This window comes from Lepidochelys olivacea, assembly GCF_965140295.1.
Source record: "Lepidochelys olivacea isolate rLepOli2 genome assembly, chromosome: 1".
NCBI lineage: Eukaryota > Metazoa > Chordata > Testudines > Cheloniidae > Lepidochelys > Lepidochelys olivacea.
The window spans coordinates 214,509,966-214,530,115 of record NC_140411.1 but is presented as its reverse complement, the minus strand read 5'-3'; the positions used below and the strand labels follow the sequence as shown (position 1 = coordinate 214,530,115).

Here is a 20,150-nt window from a genome sequence, read left to right as displayed (position 1 = left end):
TAGTGTCAGAGGAATTTCATTCATGTAACGTTTGTCTGACACATTTCAAGGACCTGATATAACTGTAAATTACTCAAAGGAGCCTCAAACAGAAACTGAAATGAAGGTTGTGGGAGATTTGGGAAGAGGTGGCTAGGAGTGGGGTTTATGTCAGAGGAAGATTTGCCCATGGTACTTTGTTGTTATACTAATTATACAGATAAATGATACTTTAATTTGTTCTATCACTTATTCTAAACTTTCCATTATTGTGAAAAGCTCATTTTGTTCCATTTCTCTAAACGAGTTTGGCCCATAACCCACCCCTGATCTGCAGTGTCTGGAACACACACCACCAAGTCAGGCCAAGCATAGGAAAAACTTTTTCACTAGGAGGGTGGTGAAGCACTGGAATGAGTTACCTAGGAAGGTGGTGGAATCTCCTTCCTTAGAGGTTTTTAAGGTCAGGCTTGACAAAGCTGTGGCTGAGATGATTTAATTGGGGATCGGTCCTGCTTTGAGCAGGGGGTTGGACTAGATGTCCTCCTGAGCTCCCTTCCAACCCTGATATTGTATGATTCTATGGGCCTGTGGGTGTGAAATCTGTACATCCCTTTCATGTGTGAAACTCAAGTATAGATCAGTGGACTTAGCAAAGACAGGGATGGCTGAGGGAGACCATTACCACAGAGCAGAGGGCTGTGCTCAGAGAGCTTGTCTCCTAACTTTGTGAGTAATGTTAGTGCACATTAAAGTGAAGGTCAGGGAGCAGTGACTAGAGTCAGGGGCACCATGGGCAGGCACTGAATAAACTTCTTCTAGAGTCACACTGGTTGGCCTGTGTGGTACCACATGCTTTACTATTTCCCCTCCATACAGCTCTGACCTAAACCAGCACCCACAGCCATGCTCTGTGGGAGAAGAGTTAGAAGATCCTATGACATGCTGAGCACCCTGAGAGTCACAGATTTATAGAGTTCAAGGCCAAAAGGGACCATTAGCTCATCTTGGCTGACGGCCTGTATATATAACAGGCCACTGAATTTTACCTAGTTGCCCCTCTATTAAGGAGAATAACCCGTGTTTGGCTAAGGTATGTCTGTCACAGTTCAGGACAACTGCACCTGTATTCCCCCTCTGTGGGCCACCAAGGGCACCCACTCTAGGCTCCCGGCTCCTCAGCTGTCTCCTCTCTTGGAAAGATACCTCCATCCCTTCTGACCGGGATTTTTCCAGCCTTCACAGTTCTCTGCCTACATGGTGATATTCCCAGCAAGTCAGATTGCCTAAGGGCCAGTGTGTATGCTTTGCTTTCTCTCCAGAAGTTATTTCCAGTATATTGCCTGCAGTTGTAAGTTGCCATGCACCTCCTTCCAAGCAAGCACATTTATTCTTAAGGTAAAAGCATTACAAAGAAAACATAGAGCAATAAAAGAACCTAAACACAAGCTAAAAAGCTTACCAGAGAGCACCCCAACTCAAACCTCAGGCTCTGGCAGGTGCCAGTCCTTCACAACCCACAAATGGGTTTTCTCCAGAGTTACAAGTTCACAACTGTCTCAGATTCAGAACCCGAACCCAGGTTGGGTGGTACAGCTGTTTCTTTACACAGCTCTGGCTTTTTAACTCATCTCTGGGAACAGGTAATCCGCACACAATGACCTACTCCTCGGGGTGTAGCTTCAAAAGACTGGATTTTTACATAACCCGCAATGGTGCAATTTGCATTAACCGCTCCCTAGGGATTCTCCAGGAAATCCACTTCACACTTATTTTCCCAAAAGTCCATTCTTGTCTGGCACATTTTCAATATAGTCTTTTGAACTCCCAGAACTCATATCACACCTCCCCTCAAATAGCGTATATGTAATCCTGGCCCATGGTAATACATAACCTTTGCATTTAATACAGTGGACCCCAGATATATTTAAACTTAATTCAATAAGGCCGCCCAATGATATGTAGGAAATTGCCATATCTGCCATAGCATTCATTCTTGATTTGAAGACATCAAGAGATGGGGAACTTATCATTTCCCTTGGTAGTTTGTTCCAGTGATTAATCACCCATACTGTTAAAAATTTGCACCTAATTTCTAATTTTTATTTGTTTTGCTTCAGCTTCCAGCCAGTGATTCTTGCTATGCCTTTTTATACTCAGTTAAAGAGCCCTTTAATATCAGTATTTTCTCCCTGTGAAGATTCTTTATTAAGGCACCTCTCAATCTTCTTTTAGTCAAGCTAAACAGATTGAGCACTTTAAATTTCCCCATGTAAGGCATTTTCTCCATTGATCAGCTCCCACTGATTGCATCAGTACTGTTAGAAAATAGGCCTGTTTGTTAGCCTGAGATAGAATTTTGAGTTTGATTTTTGATACTCTTATATCCTTACTAATATGTGTGGACAAGAAACAAAGAGACTGTGTGTTGCATTTCCCACAACCAGATGGGGCTTTTAGTACAATGTGAAAAGATAAGAGATAGACCTAAAGTGTTGCTAGGTACGGTGGGAGTGTAATATATGAGCGTACACTTGAAGACTGCCTCGACTCCTATCTCAAGGCAAGGTCAAGCAACCAGTTGGGAGGAGTGAGGTGGATGGTGGGGAAGGTATAAGAAACACTAAAAGCCAAAGAAAATCCTGACGCTGGCTGATACATAATCTCACTCCCTACCCCTCCCATGGGATACAAAAGAAGTGGCACCAAAGCCCCCAGTGTGACACTATGCCCCCATATTCTTCATAGAAATATTATTATGATATGAGTATGGCATAATTATGATGTATTTGATGCAAGATAAGGTATGTGAAATATCACTGATATACTGAATATGATTATCCTACTTGAATGCATGTATCATTTCTGTATCTGAAGTTAGGAATATTGACTATGTATCTGTACTACAAATTGTGTTTACACATGGGGAACGCCCACTAGACAGAATGCAATCAGTCTAGATGGCTAGCTAGGAACAAGTCAATGGACCATTAGAGAGAACAATAGGTCTTTGAAGATGCTAATCTCCCACCTTCCTGGGAAGTCTTCATGGGGATGCTGCAAACAGCCTCTGAGTTATGACTGCAGGGACATGTGACCAACTCACCTGGTATTGGACACCATGATAATACTAGTATTTTCCTACTGGCTGGGGGTGGAAATCAAACTGGGAGACAAAGGATTCCCGCCATATGCAAAAACTAGTTAAGGCAGGTGTTAGGATATAGATATTCAGTCCTGTCTGTAAAGGGCTATACTCTAAGAATTTAGGTGTATTCTTACCACTTGGCTAGTTATAGAGGTATAAAAGAAACAATCAAAATCACTGTCTGCCAGTGTAAGAGCCTTCTCTTACTGTGACAGTCTGAGACCCTGTTCTTAGGCTAAGGCCTTTGGCTAAGCAGCAGAGGCAGCCATAAGCTGGGAAGCGAACGGTTCCTCACATTCCAACGTAGTCACATTGAAATAAGGTGCTATTGGGCTGTTAGGAATACAGTCCTGTCCTGATAATGCCTATCACCTCCAGAGAAAGGGAAGTGCCTAGAAGATGTAAAAGGAAACTTAGTTTGATAGCAGCCTGTCTGGCAAGAACTCACTTATCAATAGCTGGGATGTGAAATCCTCACTTCTGTGTTTGTTCTATCACTGTAGTCCCCATTTCCCTATTGTTTGTCTGCATAATCTCTGTCTGGTTCTATGATTGTTTCTGTCTGCTGTATAATTAATTTTGCTGGGTGTAAACTAATTAAGGTGGTGGGATATAATTGGTTACATAATCATGCTACAATGTGTTAGGATTGGTTAGTTAAATTTCAGGAAAATGATTGGATAAGGTATAGCTAAGCAGAACTCAAGTTTTACTATATAGTCTGCAGTCAATCAGGAAGTAGGTGGGTGTGTGGGTGGGGGAAATGGGAACAGGGAATGGGGGTGGGGAAACTGGAATCATGTTTTGCTAAAGGGGGGAATGGGAACAGGAAATGGGGGTGGGGAAACTGGAATCATGTTTAGCTAAGAGCAGGAATGGGAACAGGGACACAGGTAAGACTCTGTGGTGTCAGAGCTGGGAAGGGGGACACTAAGGAAGCAAACTGGAATCATGCTTGATGGAAGTTCACCCCAATAAACATCGAATTGTTTGAACCTTTGGACTTCGGGTATTGTTGCTCTCTGTTCATGCGAGAAGGAAGTAAGTGGGGGAGTAGCACTGTATGTAAGGGAGCAGTATGACTGCTCAGAGCTCCGGTACGAAACTGTAGTAAAACCTGAGTGTCTCTGGATTAAGTTTAGAAGTGTGTGCAACAAGAGTGATGTAGTGGTGGGAGTCTGCTATAGACCACCGGACCAGGGGGATGAGGTAGATGAGGCTTTCTTCCGGCAGCTCACGGAAGCTACTAGATTGCATGCCCTGATTCTCATGGGTGACTTTAATTTTCCTGATATCTGCTGGGAGAGCAATACAGCGGCGCATAGACAATCCAGGAAGTTTTTGGAAAGCGTAGGGGACAATTTCCTGGTGCAAGTGCTAGAGGAGCCAACTAGGGGGGGCGCTTTTCTTGACCTGCTGCTCACAAACCGGGTAGAATTAGTGGGGGAAGCAAAAGTGGATGGGAATCTGGGAGGCAGTGACCATGAGTTGGTTGAGTTCAGGATCCTGACGCAGGGAAGAAAGGTAAGCAGCAGGATACGGACCCTGGACTTCAGGAAAGCAGACTTCGACTCCCTCAGGGAACGGATGGCCAGGATCCCCTGGGGGACTAACTTGAAGGGGAAAGGAGTCCAGGAGAGCTGGCTGTATATCAAGGAATCCCTGTTGAGGTTACAGGGACAAACCATCCCAATGAGTTGAAAGAATAGTAAATATGGCAGGCGACCAGCTTGGCTTAATGGTGAAATCCTAGCGGATCTTAAACATAAAAAAGAAGCTTACAAGAAGTGGAAGGTTGGACATATGACCAGGGAAGAGTATAAAAATATGGCTCGGGCATGTAGGAATGAAATCAGGAGGGCCAAATCGCACCTGGAGCAGCAGCTAGCGAGAGATGTCAAGAGTAACAAGAAGGGTTTTTTCAGGTATGTTGGCAACAAGAAGAAAGCCAAGGAAAGTGTGGGCCCCTTACTGAATGAGGGAGGCAACCTAGTGACAGAGGATGTGGAAAAAGCTAATGTACTCAATGCTTTTTTTGCCTCTGTTTTCACTAACAAGGTCAGCTCCCAGACTGCTGCGCTGGGCATCACAAAATGGGGAAGAGATGGCCAGCCCTCTGAGGAGATAGAGCTGATTAGGGACTATTTAGAAAAGCTGGACGTCCACAAGTCCATGGGGCCGGACGAGTTGCATCCGAGAGTGCTGAAGGAATTGGCGGCTGTGATTGCAGAGCCATTGGCCATTATCTTTGAAAACTCGTGGCGAACCGGGGAAGTCCCAGACGACTGGAAAAAGGCTAAAGTAGTGCCAATCTTTAAAAAAGGGAAGAAGGAGGATCCTGGGAACTACAGGCCAGTCAGCCTCACCTCAGTCCCTGGAAAAATCATGGAGCAGGTCCTCAAAGAATCAATCCTGAAGCACTTGCATGAGAGGAAAGTGATCAGGAACAGCCAGCATGGATTCACCAAGGGAAGGTCATGCCTGACTAATCTAATCGCCTTTTATGATGAGATTACTGGTTCTGTAGATGAAGGGAAAGCAGTGGATGTATTGTTTCTTGACTTTAGCAAAGCTTTTGACACGATCTCCCACAGTATTCTTGTCAGCAAGTTAAGGAAGTATGGGCTGGATGAATGCACTATAAGGTGGGTAAAAAGCTGGCTAGATTGTCGGGCTCAACGGGTAGTGATCAATGGCTCCATATCTAGTTGGCAGCCGGTATCAAGTGGAGTGCCCCAAGGGTTGGTCCTGGGGCCGGTTTTGTTCAATATCTTCATAAATGATCTGGAGGATGGTGTAGATTGCACTCTCAGCAAATTTGCGGATGATACTAAACTGGGAGGAGTGGTAGATATGCTGGAGAGGAGGGATAGGATACAGAAGGACCTAGACAAATTGGAGGATTGGGCCAAAAGAAATCTGATGAGGTTCAATAAGGATAAGTGCAGGGTCCTGCACTTAGGATGGAAGAATCCATTGCACAGCTACAGACTAGGGACCGAATGGCTAGGCAGCAGTTCTGCGGAAAAGGACATAGGGGTGACAGTGGACGAGAAGCTGGATATGAGTCAGCAGTGTGCCCTTGTTGCCAAGAAGGCCAATGGCATTTTGGGATGTATAAGTAGGGGCATAGCGAGCAGATCGAGGGACGTGATCGTTCCTCTCTATTCGACATTGGTGAGGCCTCATCTGGAGTACTGTGTCCAGTTTTGGGCCCCACACTACAAGAAGGATGTGGATAAATTGGAGAGAGTCCAGCGAAGGGCAACAAAAATTATTAGGGGTCTAGAACACATGATTTATGAGGAGAGGCTGAGGGAGCTGGGATTGTTTAGCCTGCAGAAGAGAAGAATGAGGGGGGATTTGATAGCTGCTTTCAACTACCTGAAAGGGGGTTCCAAAGAGGATGGCTCTAGACTGTTCTCAATGGTAGCAGATGACAGAACGAGGAGTAATGGTCTCAAGTTGCAGTGGGGGAGGTTTAGATTGGATATTAGGAAAAACTTTTTCACTAGGAGGGTGGTGAAACACTGGAATGCGTTACCTAGGGAGGTGGTAGAATCTCCTTCCTTAGAGGTTTTTAAGGTCAGGCCTGACAAAGCCCTGGCTGGGATGATTTAACTGGGAATTGGTCCTGCTTCGAGCAGGGGGTTGGACTAGATGACCTTCATGGGTCCCTTCCAACCCTGATATTCTATGATTCTATGATTCTAAGTGGGTGAAGGAATAAGCCCCCTAACAGCAGGGCAGTGATATCATCGTGGTTGGTTCTTCATTGTCTCCTCACCTATGATGACTGCTGTAAACACCTAAGACTGAACCTGGGGGGAGGGATAGCTCAGTGGTTTGAGTATGGGCCTGCTAAACCCAGGGTTGTAAGTTCAATTCTTGAGGGGGCCATTTGGGATCTGGGGCAAAAATTGGGGTTGGTCCTGCTTTGAGCAGGGGGTTGGACTAGATGACCTCCTGAGGTCCCTTCCAACCCTGGTATTCTATGATTCTAAGAAAGGACTGAACCCAGGCTAGAGGGAGTTCCAGCCTGTGAAAGAAATACCTGGAGATTTAAGCTGCAAGCAAGTGCAGCTTGCCTTCAGGAACCTTTGCAATCTGCCTAAAACATCATTTAGGGTGAGAATTTGTTACACATATCCAGTTTCTTTAGTATATTAAGCTTAGCTTGCGTGGTTTTTATTGTTTTTGTTTGTTTTTGGCTAGGTAATCTGCTTTGATCTGTTTGTTAACCCTTATAATCATGTAAAATCTATCTTTTGTAGTTAATAAACTTGTTTTTGGTTTTGTCTAAAACCAGTGTGTGTGGAAACTATAATTGGGGAGCAAAAAGCTGTTGCATATCTCTCTCCACATTGAGGGAGGGGACGAATTTCATGAGCTTATGCTGTACAGTTCTCAGTGAACTGCAAGGCAGTATAATTTTGGGTTTACACCCCAGAGGGGGGTGCACACAATTGCTGGGCAATTGCTTAGCTGAGCCTTCCCATGCAGAGCTGATCTCAACATGTGTGTGTAAAGCTGCAGATGGGTGTGTCCCTACCTTTACGTGTGCTGGTAAGGTGCAGTCTGAAACCTGAGGATGGGCTTGGCAGGCTTGTCTCAGCAGTACACTGAGAAGGGAATCCAGGCTGGTGGTTCAGGTGGGTTCAGTTGTACCCCAGTTCCAAGCGGCACCCCAAATGGGGTGCGGGGAACATGTCACAACAAGACCCTTCAAAATGGAACATGACCATAAACTGTAAGGGGTGGGACCAAGGGCATGCATTACAGGTATAATTATGCCTGCTAAGGAAGGAGAACAGTGACACTGGGAAAAAGGCTCTGCGGCATCAGAGCTATGGATATGCTTGCTTCAATTAACACCAATAAACATTGCATTGCCTGTACTTCGGAGTTCCAGTCTTCTGCTTTCTGTCTGCATGACAAGAACCAGGGGAGGGGTGAAGGGAAAGCCCCTAACAAGTACTAAAGATGCTCAGCACCTCACAAGATCAAGCCATAAATGACAATTTTTGCCTGTATAGACAGACACTGTGATCTATTGGGCGGAGGTCTAGACAGGGATGCAGAAACCTGGGTTCTTTTCTCAGTTCTGCCACTGCCCTGCTAAATGATCTTGGGCAAATCACTTCACTACTCTGTGCCTCAGTTTTCCCATCTGTAAAATGGAGATAATAGTACCACCCTCCTTTTTAAAGTGCTTTGAGGTCTATGTATGAAAAGCCCTACATAGAAGCTAGGTGTTATTAATTACTAGTTCTTCCACAGGGTATCATTGCTTCAAGGCTATAGATTTACTCCTCACCTTGGCTGTCTGAAGTCAGGAGCACATCACTCGACACAGGGTCCTCCACATTATCGAAATCCAACTGAGACCCCCAAGGGGAAACTCCCTCTGTAACAGCAAACAGCACACTCAGTGTCCCCTGAACACACCCAGTTCCTGAGCAGGTTTCTAGTTCCCCATTAAGTGCCTGTTGCCTTGGAGCATGGGCTGTTTACCATGGAGTTTGTAGGAGAAAGTCACAGGGTGATCCAGGGGAAAAGCATGATTGATATTCTGTGAAATTTTCTCATGCATTTCAGTGGGATCAGGATCTGTGTTGGTGCTAAGCTAACACTAGACACACTGGAAGATGGTAGCTGCTGCACCAGAGCTGACCTTTGTGACTCCAACCAAACTCTATAATGATGGTTTATAGTCTCTTAGTTTATATGGACTAGATTGTGACTTGGGCTACTTGCTTATGCCAGCTGGTAAAACCATAGGTACAGATCAGGGTTTGTTTACTGGTAGGCTCCAGCTGTGACTTTCAGTACTTTCATGCCAAGCGAATAGTTCTGGACCGCATTCCCTGAAGCTCCTCCCCGAGTGGAGGGCATCACAAACCACATACAGGAAAGGTGATGATTTTATCACACGTTTCCATCACAAAGGTTGACAGAAATCTTTGAAAGTCTGGTTAAATCTAATCCCATCAGAATGTATAAAATCTGTTCTGGGTCATGAAATTGATTGAGGGGAAATGACAGCCTTTACAGAAAATGCTGTGGAGGTTAAATTCTCCACCCAGATATGGTCTCTGTATCTCTCCTTCCCCATTACCTTGTTCTGATGCAGGATCATTTCCCACCTCGCTGTCCCTGGTGTAATACCGAAGTTTCATCAGTGAATCATCTGAATAGGAGATTGTAGGGACAACAAATGAGATGTTATCAAAGTGAGAGCAGCTAAGTTGACAAATGGCTGGTGCATCTGGGGGCTGGGAGAAAGATTTCTGGTCTCCTTCTTTTAGGGAAGATGCTGAATGCACAGTGACACTGAGAAATATCCATTTTATTGTGGTAAACGTGGGTTTGGGGAGGATAAAATCAGACTGGGAAGATGCTGGGAACATCCATGCTGAACCTAGGAGGTGCGGGGGGGACTGAGTGTGACCTTTAACAAGGAATTTAAAAATCTCCAACTCCACCTGCTAACTCATGTGAAAGCTACAAACTGTCTTGTCTACACTGAGGTGTTACCTTGTGTTAGTTATCCCAAGTTAAGAACACACCTTTTCTTTTCAGTGAAGACAAGGCCCAAGGCTGCAGGATGTCTGTTCCAAGAATGGGAACAAGCAGAGAAGAGTGGGGAGGAAGCTCATCTTCATGAAAAAAGAAAAGGAGTACTTGTGGCACCTTAGAGACTAACCAATTTATTTGAGCATGAGCTTTCGTGAGCTACAGCTCACTTCATCGGATGCATACCGTGGAAACTGCAGTAGACATTATATACACACAGAGACCATTCTCTGTGTGTATATAATGTCTACTGCAGTTTCCACGGTATGCATCCGATGAAGTGAGCTGTAGCTCACGAAAGCTCATGCTCAAATAAATTGGTTAGTCTCTAAGGTGCCACAAGTACTCCTTTTCTTTTTGCAAAGACAGACTAACACGGCTGTTACTCTGAAACCTGTCATCTTCATGAGTTCATCACACAACAAACCTGGAGATAGATGCACCTTGTGGTGTCATTTACACCAATGGAGAGTGAGTGCTATGTGGGAGTAAATCACTAAGAAATCTGTATCCACAGTGTGCCAGGGATCCCAGGGATGAGGGCTGAGATTTTAGCTCTGGGTCAGGGCCTCGGGATGGAAAGTGCAGTAGATATTTGCTCCGTTAGGAATGAGACACACGGACCTGAGCGACCCAACATCTGCTTCTCTCCATTCAGGTTATAATCGATCTCCTCATATATGGCTTCAGTGAAAGGGTCCGAGGATCTTCTGGAGTCTGGAAACAAAGGTCAGGATTTGCCCAGGGTCATAGAAAGTAGAGCTGGGAAAACCTATTAGATCATCCAGCCCCTCCCTCTGGGGGCAGTGCAAGATTGAGCCTTACAGCACATTCCCACTGCTCTGTCCAGGCTATATTCAAGTGAGTGTCCCAGCTGATGGGAGCCACATCCCATTCCACAACGTCCCTTTGGAGACGATTCCATGGACAGGTTTACTATCATAATGTCTTTCCTCGTGTTCATCCTAAATGTTCCCTCATGCTCTCATCCCATTGCTCCTGGTTAGTCCTCCTTGTATCACCTTAAATAATTCTTCCACCAACTTGGTGTTTACACCAATTGCAAAGTGGAAATAATAGTACTTACTTATCTACTGGCCAGTGACCCTGTGGGGAGGAATTAACTAATGGTTGTGCAGTGATTTATCAATGGAAAGTACTCTAAGTGCCATGGATTAATATCAGTGTTTTGATCTTTTAGACATTATCACCAAGGCTCTTTTCCAGCATTTCTCCTTCTTCATACCCTCTCTCCCACTCAATCTCTCTGTTCAGAAACTTTGCCCCACATGGATTTTCTTGCAGATTTCCAAATGGAATCTCTACATGTTATTTTCTGCCACTATTGCAATCTCTTTAATCCTCTTTGAATTATTTCTCTGTCCTCATCACTGCTCTCAACTCCTCCCAATTCAGTGTCATGTGCAAGTGTCTCTGCTGTGCTGTTCATTTCCAGGGCCAGATCATCAAGGAAAATATTAAATAAAACAAGATTTCACATGGAACCTCATAGTTTTACCAAGGGTCCTCCCTCTCCTCAGCTACATCCTCCCCTCACCCTGCGCTGATCCAGCTCTAGGTCCTCTCACAGCCTTGGCCCTCTCCACACCTGCAGCTCCCCCTGCTATTGCAGAGGCATTTCAGACAGTGACACTAATCAGCACCCACCTTTGCGCTGTGCCTTGGCACTTCGCACCTGTGCGCCCAGAATGATTAAGACCAGGCAGAGCAAGGCCCCCAGGATAATGCAGATGACCACGGGCACTGTGACTCTCCCACTGTCGGTCGGAGGGCGGCGCGGGGGAGCTGGGTGGAAATGAATATGCAACAAGGAGTAATTATCCTGTGAGAGTCAGGGGGCCCCAGGGAGCTCCTCAGTCACTCATTGCATGGCCCAGGGCAGCAGGGTAACGGGCTGGGACACAGTCTGTGCGCTACAGGGGCAGCTCACAGGCTGCTGTTTAAATCATGGGCCCTGCTCTGGTGGCTAGAACCAATAGACAGGAATCATCCTGCTCAGCACAGCCTGCAGCTCCCACCCAGGTGTCATTCACACATGTGTCATTCAGTCCTTAGATTTCACACTCAGTATAAAGGAGCTCATTCGCTCAGGCTGGAGGTTCCAGCTCATTCCTCTGTGACCCTGGCACCAGGTAAATTTAATCCTTGATGGGAGGGGAATATTTTACCTCTTCTAAACAGTGAAGCTGTTGTCTTCATCACACCTGCAAAGGGAAAGGAAAAGAGAGTTAGAGTCTGAAGTAAGGGGCAGGTGATGTGTTTGTTACATGGGAGAACATCCACTCTCAAAGTCTCTGTGTGTGGACATTTGTCAAACAGTGTCTGAGATGGTTTCCCTTTTCTTCTTATGGAAATAAAATTCTGAGACAACAAATTGAGTAGTGTGCATGACACAGATGATAATAGAGTTTATCTGCATATTAAACCATTAATTTCAGCACTTTATAATGGAAAAATCGAAAAATTGGTGTATTTTATCATTTATGGATTTGCTATTCAGTTTTTACTATGGATGCTGAAATCTTTAGGCATAGCTTCTGCTGCTGTGTTTGTTTTTGTATATCTGAGTCTGTTCAAAGAAAAGGAGTACTTGTGGCACCTTAAAGACTAACAAATTTATTTGAGCATAAGCTTTCATGAGCTACAGCTCACTTCATACAAGGGGTTCAAATGTGCACAGATTAATCATCTGAAAGTCACCCACGTTAGTATAAAAATCCATAGAAGAGAAATATTGTTATTACAGTTGGGCTCAAAATGGAACTGAAACTCACCCACAACACCCCTCTCTCACACACACATCCTCACAAACAGACTTGTGGGGAATTCTGATCCTGACCCGAACTGCACATCCTGGACCCATCTCTGATTGTTCATCCCAAAAGGCTCAATAGCCAAAGAGCTGCACAAATTATGCTTTCTACTGAGAGGCTTTTCTGGGGTCTTACTAGTGGATTGCACCATGGGTCCCCACTTCTTTTATACATTTTTTTATAATTACCATTTGAAGAATCATTGCAAATAATATGGGTCTCTTCTGCTCGGTGATCACATGACTGCCATTTCCATGGGCCTGAGGGACACTGCCAAAGGGAGCTGTGCTGCTCAGTGCACTTAACATGGTCCAGCCACGTGAGACCAGAACCTTCCCCATGTTGAAATTCTCCTGCAGTTAGCACTCCATCTCCACAGTTCAGCTGTTTGCATACAATTGTCGGGGTGATGCCAGTCATCTGATTTGAGCAAACACTGCCCCATGTCCCATTGTAGAAAACCTCCAGGCGCCCAGCACAGTCACTGCTGCTCACCAGCCTCAGATCTGTGAACTCTAGAAGGAAATGCACAAAAAGGGAATTTAAATTGATGATCCTGAAAGTTTTTGGTCTACACTACAGCGTAAGGTTGACTGATTATGTCAGTGTACCCACTATAGCCTTGCTCCCACCAATGTAAGTGCCCTGCTACATCAACATAATAACTCCACCTCCACGAGAGGTGTAGGGCTTATGTCTATGGAGTTAGGGCAATGCAGTGTCCATGTGGACACTGAGGGTTACTTACATCAGCTGTTGGCTGTCATTTTGGGATGTATAAGTAGGGGCATAGCGAGCAGATCAAGGTACGTGATCGTCCCCCTCTATTCGACATTGGTGAGGCCTCATCTGGAGTACTGTGTCCAGTTTTGGGCCCCACACTACAAGAAGGATGTGGATAAATTGGAAAGAGTCCAGCGAAGGGCAACAAAAATGATTAGGGGTCTGGAACACATGACTTATGAGGAGAGGCTGAGGGAACTGGGATTGTTTAGTCTGAGGAAGAGAAGAATGAGGGGGGATTTGATAGCTGCTTTCAACTACCTGAGAGGTGGTTCCAGAGAGGATGGTTCTAGACTATTCTCAGTGGTGGAAGAGGACAGGACAAGGAGTAATGGTCTCAAGTTGCAGTGGGGGAGGTTTAGGTTGGATATTAGGAAAAACTTTTTCACTAGGAGGGTGGTGAAACACTGGAATGCGTTGCCTAGGGAGGTGGTGGAATCTCCTTCCTTAGAAGTTTTTAAGGTCAGGCTTGACAAAGCCCTGGCTGGGATGATTTAATTGGGGATGGGTCCTGCTTTTGAGCAGGGGGTTGGACTAGATGACCTCCTGAGGTCCCTTCCAACCCTGATATTCTATGATTCTATGATTCATGTCAATTTCACAGCTCCATGCTAGAACCATGAAATTGACAAGAAAGTTGTGTGGGGGCTTCAGCTAGAGCCCAGGTGCCCCCAGGCTCCCTGCTCCCTGCCAGATTGCTGCCCAGACTACCTCCTCCACGCTCGGAGCTGGTTACTCCCTAGGATCCTGGCTCCCTGCTTCCAGCTGTGTTGCTGCTCGAGCTCCCCGCTCCATGTGGGGAGCCTGGCTGCACCAAGGCGCCTGGCTCCCCTCTGGGAGCCCAGGTGCTTCCCTGAAACTCCCAGTTCCCAGCTCCCTTTTTGGAGCTGGGCTGCATCCACACAGCTCTCTGCTCCCAGCTGGGCTGTTGCCTGGGCTCCCAGCTCCCTGCTCCCAGCCAGGAGCCTGGGTGCTGCCCAGAGGCTCCCAGCTTCCCACTCCCTGCTGCCCCAAGGTTCCCAGCTCCCTGCCAGGAGCACAGCTCCCTCGCGCAGGCTCCCAGCTCCCCACTGGGTAGCTGCTGTGGTCCTAGTGGACAGCAGGGAGCTGAGAACCTGGGTGTGGGGGTGCAGTTGTGCTACTGGCAGGGGGCAGGGAGCTGAGAGCCTTGGGGCAGTGGCCGGGCTCCTGACAGGGAGCTGTGCATGGAGCTAAGAGCCCAGGCTCTCAGCCCCCCCTCCTCCACTGCCCCTCTTAAGTCAGTGGAAGTGCTCCTGGTGAGGATGCACACCACTGGCAGAAGGAGGGCAGTGTGGACATGAACCACCTGAGTAATTACTGCAGTGGCTGTAAGTCAACCGAACATAGGTCAACTATCTGGCTGTGAAGAATGAAATGCCAGTGATCGCTAATGATCCTGTGCATTATTCTGCAGGTACAAATGCCAGAGAGAATCACTCCAAGAATCAGAGACTCTTCTGGACACTACAGGCCCATTAGCAATACAGTGAACCCTTCGGGAAAGTCACCATTTCCCAACAGTTACACACACAGATAGCCAAGATACAGCAGTGACTGACCCTCCTACCACTATGGAAATGCTGTGATATCTCCAATACCCCTGGGTGGGAACTGATAGTAACTGGTGACTTTCAGTTGGGTCTGTGGTTTGTAGGGAGGTAGGAGCGAGACAAGAGACAACGACAGCGAGGGAGAGGCTCTATCATTCTCACTCTCCTCAAACATCAGCCCCGCATTAAATTCCCTGGCAACCATCAAAGCATTCACAGAACAAACCTGAGCAGAGAACTCCTGCGTCCTGTTTGTGTCTGCAGTTGTGCTGGCCCCAGCCCCCGGAAGGACACTCCCAGAGATCAGATTCCTTCCCAGAGCAGTTCACATCATCCAGCCAGATCTGCCCGGATCCTTGTCCATAATGAGCAGTGAGAGTTGCACTTATGGCATGGCCACATCCCAGTTGTTTGCAAACAACATTGGAGTCCAGTAGGTCCCAGGAATCATCACAGACTGTCCCCCAGGTGCCATTGTAATAGATCTCCACTCTCCCAGCACAGCGACCCGCCCCATTCACCAGCCTGATCCGCCTGCTTCCTGCAGCAATAAATCCTAACTGTTAATGTGCAATAAAATGATAAGTGAACAGCTTCCATGCCAGTCAGTGAGGTTGCTACAATGGCTGAGACATAAATGCTTTTAAACATCTGTCTTTAACCAGAAACTTAGAAAAGAAAAAAATCTGTAGAGTAAGGAAATTATGAAGACTTTTTAGAGAAAGCTATTGTGAAAAAGTATGTAAAGGTAAGAGCCTAATTGTGAATTCGTTCCTCATCTGAGTAATTCGTATGGAATTCCCCAAATAAATAAGAACGACAGTAATTGTGAGAGTAAGGGTTTTCAGGATCAGCCCTTACTGGAAAAACTGATTTTTTTCAAACAGCTCTAAGATTATAAGCATCAAGGGTGTTTGAGGAATTTATGATTAGCTAATACATTTATCAAAAACTCTAATTTTCTTTTAAATTCTCACAGAACTGGGAGGTACCTGGGATTTGAGAAAAGCAAACATGGTACCAATTTATTTTGCAAATAAAAAAAGAAAGGCAATTTGATGCAAGTCCCAAATAGGTAGGGCTCAATTCTGCTCCTGGTGAAGTCAACAGCAACACCTCCACTAACACAATGGGTGGAGGAATGGGCCCTTAATGCACTGTAATTACCCTGCAACCGGAATATGCATGAATAAAAGTTTTGGTGCAGTAACATTACAGTGCACAGTACATACAAACAAATCTGTTGCTTGACAGTTACCAGTGTGAAGGGCCTATGTTTATGTTTACTGTGGACTCTTAAAGTAAGTAAATATATCAGCAAAGAGAACAATAGAATTATCTTTTACAATGGTAATATGCACAATCAATAACAATAACAGTCTTCATTTTTCCCTTTAAATGAAGCAAAATTACATAGTTATAAGATTTGAACATAACTATATCACACTAACACGGCTGCTACTCTGAAACCTACTTAACTTCTGAGTCACAGAGCCACTATTTGTGGCCCTCTTGATCAAATTGGCTTACATATGACTTTCTTTTCCTATTATTCCTTTCTGAGTAGGACAGCACATGATTTAAGATTAAGAAGTCACTAAAAATATTAGAACTGCTCAGAATTTTTATTTTCCTGGAAAAAAATTAGACAAAAATGAATATTTTTTTTTCAAAAAAATAAAAACGTCTTTCCATAAAAACCTGAACATTGTCAATAAAAACAGCCTTTTGTGAAAATTTATGTTCTGTTGCAAATATTTTTCAGCAGAAAAAAGTTTGATAAAAAACGGTTCTTGACCAGCTCTAATAAATACAAGACAAAGAGAGAGAGGTTGCTGCAGAGGTTGCTGCAGGTTACCCCTATAATGTGGCTATGTTTTTTCTGTTTATAAAACAATATGTTTACTATAAAAGTGTCAACGTTTGAACCTCAGATCTATATTTTTTTGAGCTCTGATGAGCTCACAGCACAAGATGAGCTGGAGGCAGACCCTGGGGTGGGTTATGTTCCTATTGAACAAGGACAGGATATTTTTAAGATTTCACGGTAAGTCACCTGAGCAAACAACACCGACATCCTCAGCAATTCGTGCCTGAGTGGTCTCAGATGTGGAGACGTTGCAGAGAGTCAGATGAGTCTCATTTCCTGCACACTGGACACTTCTCAGCCCCACAGGGCCCGTTTCTCGCCCAGACTTAGGGAGGTTAAAAGCTTTCTCAGAGACTCCACACTGGAGCTGCCTGCACACCACGCTGGCATCGTTCATGTCCCACTGGTCATCCAGCACTCTGCCCCAAGCACCACGGAGTGAAATCTCAACTCTCCCATCGCACCGGCTCTCTCCATTCAACAGTCGGAGTGATGCTGAACGACCTGGGCTCAGGAGAGATGGGAAATACACTGAATATCACTCCCCGCTGGTACTGCATTAGAAATAATGCACAGATGTAAAGGGAAACACAAATTTCTGTGCTAAGTGGCTAAGTGGAAGATAACCCTCATTATTGTTCTGCGATACTGGGAGCAGCCTCTAGCAAGGGCTTCATTTGTCTCTGTACTCAGAAATGCAGGGGGTGATGGTGGGAAAGGCTTCCCCAGCTCTGAGGCCAGATCCTGTGAGGAGCTGGGCACCTCCTATTCAGTGTGAAGGGTTCTCACCTCCCTCTGAAGTCAATGTGAGCAGGGGGTGCTCAGGAGCACTGTGCAGATCAGGCCCTTGGTTACGAAAGTGCCCAGTGCAAAAGAGCTCAGCGCTCACCCAACATACTGATAGTGGCAGTGCTGTAGGATAGCTGTGATTAACAGGCGTCTGAGTATCGGACTGCAACGAGTGCACCAAGCTCCTCACTTCCCTGCTACAATTCCCAAAGCCAGCACTGCCAGGACACGTGGTTCCTTTAAATAGCCCCCCTGTCCTCTTTGTCCCTGTTCAATGCATGTTAGTGACCCACGATCACCGAGTCAGCTCCAAACTCATAAGAAGCCAACAAAATAATTTTTTTTTAGGGTTTTTCCAGGCCAGGTCAGCAACTCTGGATGCCTGAATTACCTTTCTCATGAACTCTACCTATTGTCCTGGTTGGAGAGGATGCATAGAAGGATGAATGACCTCCCAGGAAATGGGGAAGACCATCCTAATTTTTAAAAGCTTTTTTTTTTTATTTTAAAATTGTGACCACTGAGCATATAAATGTGTTGAAGTTCTTAGTGGGAGAAGTCCATACTCTTTCAGTTAATTACTGTTATTGCAGATTTATAAAGTGCATAAAGTACCTTGCATTCCAAAGAATCCATGTTGTTTAAAAATATTATGATTTATAAACCTGTTAAAATTTCCTAAATAAATAGCTGTAAGAAAAAAAGTATATATGTATGTCACAGAGGACAGCAATGACTAGAGCTGGTTGGAAATTTTACAATGAAATTAAAAATGCCGGTTCACCAAACCCAAAATTTCTCACAAAAGCCAGTTGTGTTTAATTAACTTTCACTGAATCAAAGGCAGTACTCCCATGAAACCTTTCTGCCAGGTAGGTTTACTTGCCTGGAGGGCTTCTGGGGAGCCTTGCCATGCAGGCTGCCCCAGGACTGGATACCACAGGCTTCTAGTATTCTTGGCTCTGGCCCTGGGGCAGCCCCATTGTGCTTACTGCCCCAGGCCTGGAGACCCCAGACTTCTAGTCTTGGAAGCTCTGGGGCAGCCCCACCATGTTGACTGCCCTGGGACTGGGGACCCACATTTCTATGGCCCATGGCTCTGGGGAAGCTCTGCCTTGCCAGACTTCCAGAGTCCCCACCATGGAACTGGGAGCCTGACAGCCCTGGAAGCCCTGGGAGACTCAGTTTAAGCCAGGAATCTCAGGAATTCTGGGCTTTCAGCTCTGCAGCAGAAAGCCTGGAAGCCCTAATTCTAACTAGAGCTTGGCTCTGGGTTCTACGGCAGAGAACCTGGAAGTCCTGAGAAGCCTAATTTGAGCTGGGGCTTTCAGGGATTCCTGGCTCACTCCCATGGAGCTGGTAGCCTGCAGGTCCTGGGACAGACTGCCAGGTTCTGCGGCTCGGTGAAAGCCTGACCATGTAAACTGCTCCAGGCTGGAGTCACCACTTGCCCCACCCACCTCCACTCTGTGCTTCACACTACATGTGAGAAGCTTGTGCTCTAGGCCTAGCGACACACTCCACTCCCTAACCTACCCAGTCCAAACACAGGGACCCACCTATCCAACTGCAGCTTTGCTCTGACCTCATCTGCTGCCACCCACATCACTGCTGTTTGGCTCCAGTGCTCAGGGATGAAAGATTTAATTGGCAAAGATGGACAGAAGAATCATTTGCTAGGGAGTGATGAAGCAGGAGATTAGACATGGCTCTTCCATCTCATGTGCAAGGAGTGGAAGGTGTACAGTTTAATGGATATAGGCAAGACTTTGCTGTGTGGACATGGTAAGAGGGCTGGCATGGGGCACGGTGGCCAACAGGAGCCCAATCTCCTCCATAAACAAAGCAAACATTCCCCCTCCCTGAATTATAGAGTATGAATGGTCCCAGTTCCCTATGTGCGGAATTACAGTGCCCCTGCTCCTAGGCCAGGGGTGCATTGCGGGCTGCCTTCTTCTGTTTCAGAGTCTCCGTTTTTCCTGAAAAAGGACAAAGAGGTGTCTCCCTTGGCAGCTGTGAAGAGGACTAGCTGATTATGGATTTTTACATTTTATCCTTAAAATAATCCAACAGTTTCCAGAGACCAATATACAGAACCTGGCTTAGAGAGGGAGTGAAAGCAGCTATAAAAATTCAATATATAACAAAAAGAAGAATGGGGAAGTAGAAAATTGATAAGGAAAGCAAAGGGACTCAAAGAGAAATCTATGGCCAGCAGAGTTAAGGACAATAAGGTATATTAGGAATAAAAGGAATCTTAACAATAGTATTGGTCCATTACTGGATGGAAATGGTAAAATTGTCAATAACAATGTAGGAAAGACAGAAGTGTTCAATAAATATTTTTATTCTGTATTTGGAAAAAAGACAGATGATGTAATCATAACATGATTGTGTTGCACATTTCAATGGTAACTCAGGAGGATAAACAGCAGCTACTAAGTTAAGTTGCATCTAAGAGTTTAAAGAGATTGTGGAGCTCAGTGTATCATTAATGTTGATTTTCAATAAGTCTTAAAATACTGAGGAAGTTCCAGAAGGCAGGAAGAAAGTTAATGTTGTACCAATATTTAAAAAGGGTAAACAGGGTGACCTGAGTA

General features: G+C 45.5%; 1 protein-coding gene across 1 annotated transcript in view; it reads right to left on the bottom strand.

Annotated features, from left to right (window-relative positions):
• LOC311514758 (scavenger receptor cysteine-rich type 1 protein M130-like) overlaps positions 1-20,150 on the bottom strand; it is a gene marked incomplete at its 5' end in the record, with an annotated part of 82,476 nt that overhangs the window by 2,149 nt on the left and 60,177 nt on the right. Inside the window, 8 exons of the mRNA XM_084617451.1 lie at positions 8,445-8,534; positions 9,246-9,317; positions 10,328-10,420; positions 11,372-11,509; positions 11,893-11,928; positions 12,726-13,052; positions 15,118-15,432; positions 16,948-17,265. Coding sequence (XP_084473577.1) covers positions 8,445-8,534; positions 9,246-9,317; positions 10,328-10,420; positions 11,372-11,509; positions 11,893-11,928; positions 12,726-13,052; positions 15,118-15,432; positions 16,948-17,265 — 1,389 coding nt within the window. The remainder of the gene's footprint in view (positions 1-8,444; positions 8,535-9,245; positions 9,318-10,327; positions 10,421-11,371; positions 11,510-11,892; positions 11,929-12,725; positions 13,053-15,117; positions 15,433-16,947; positions 17,266-20,150) is intronic.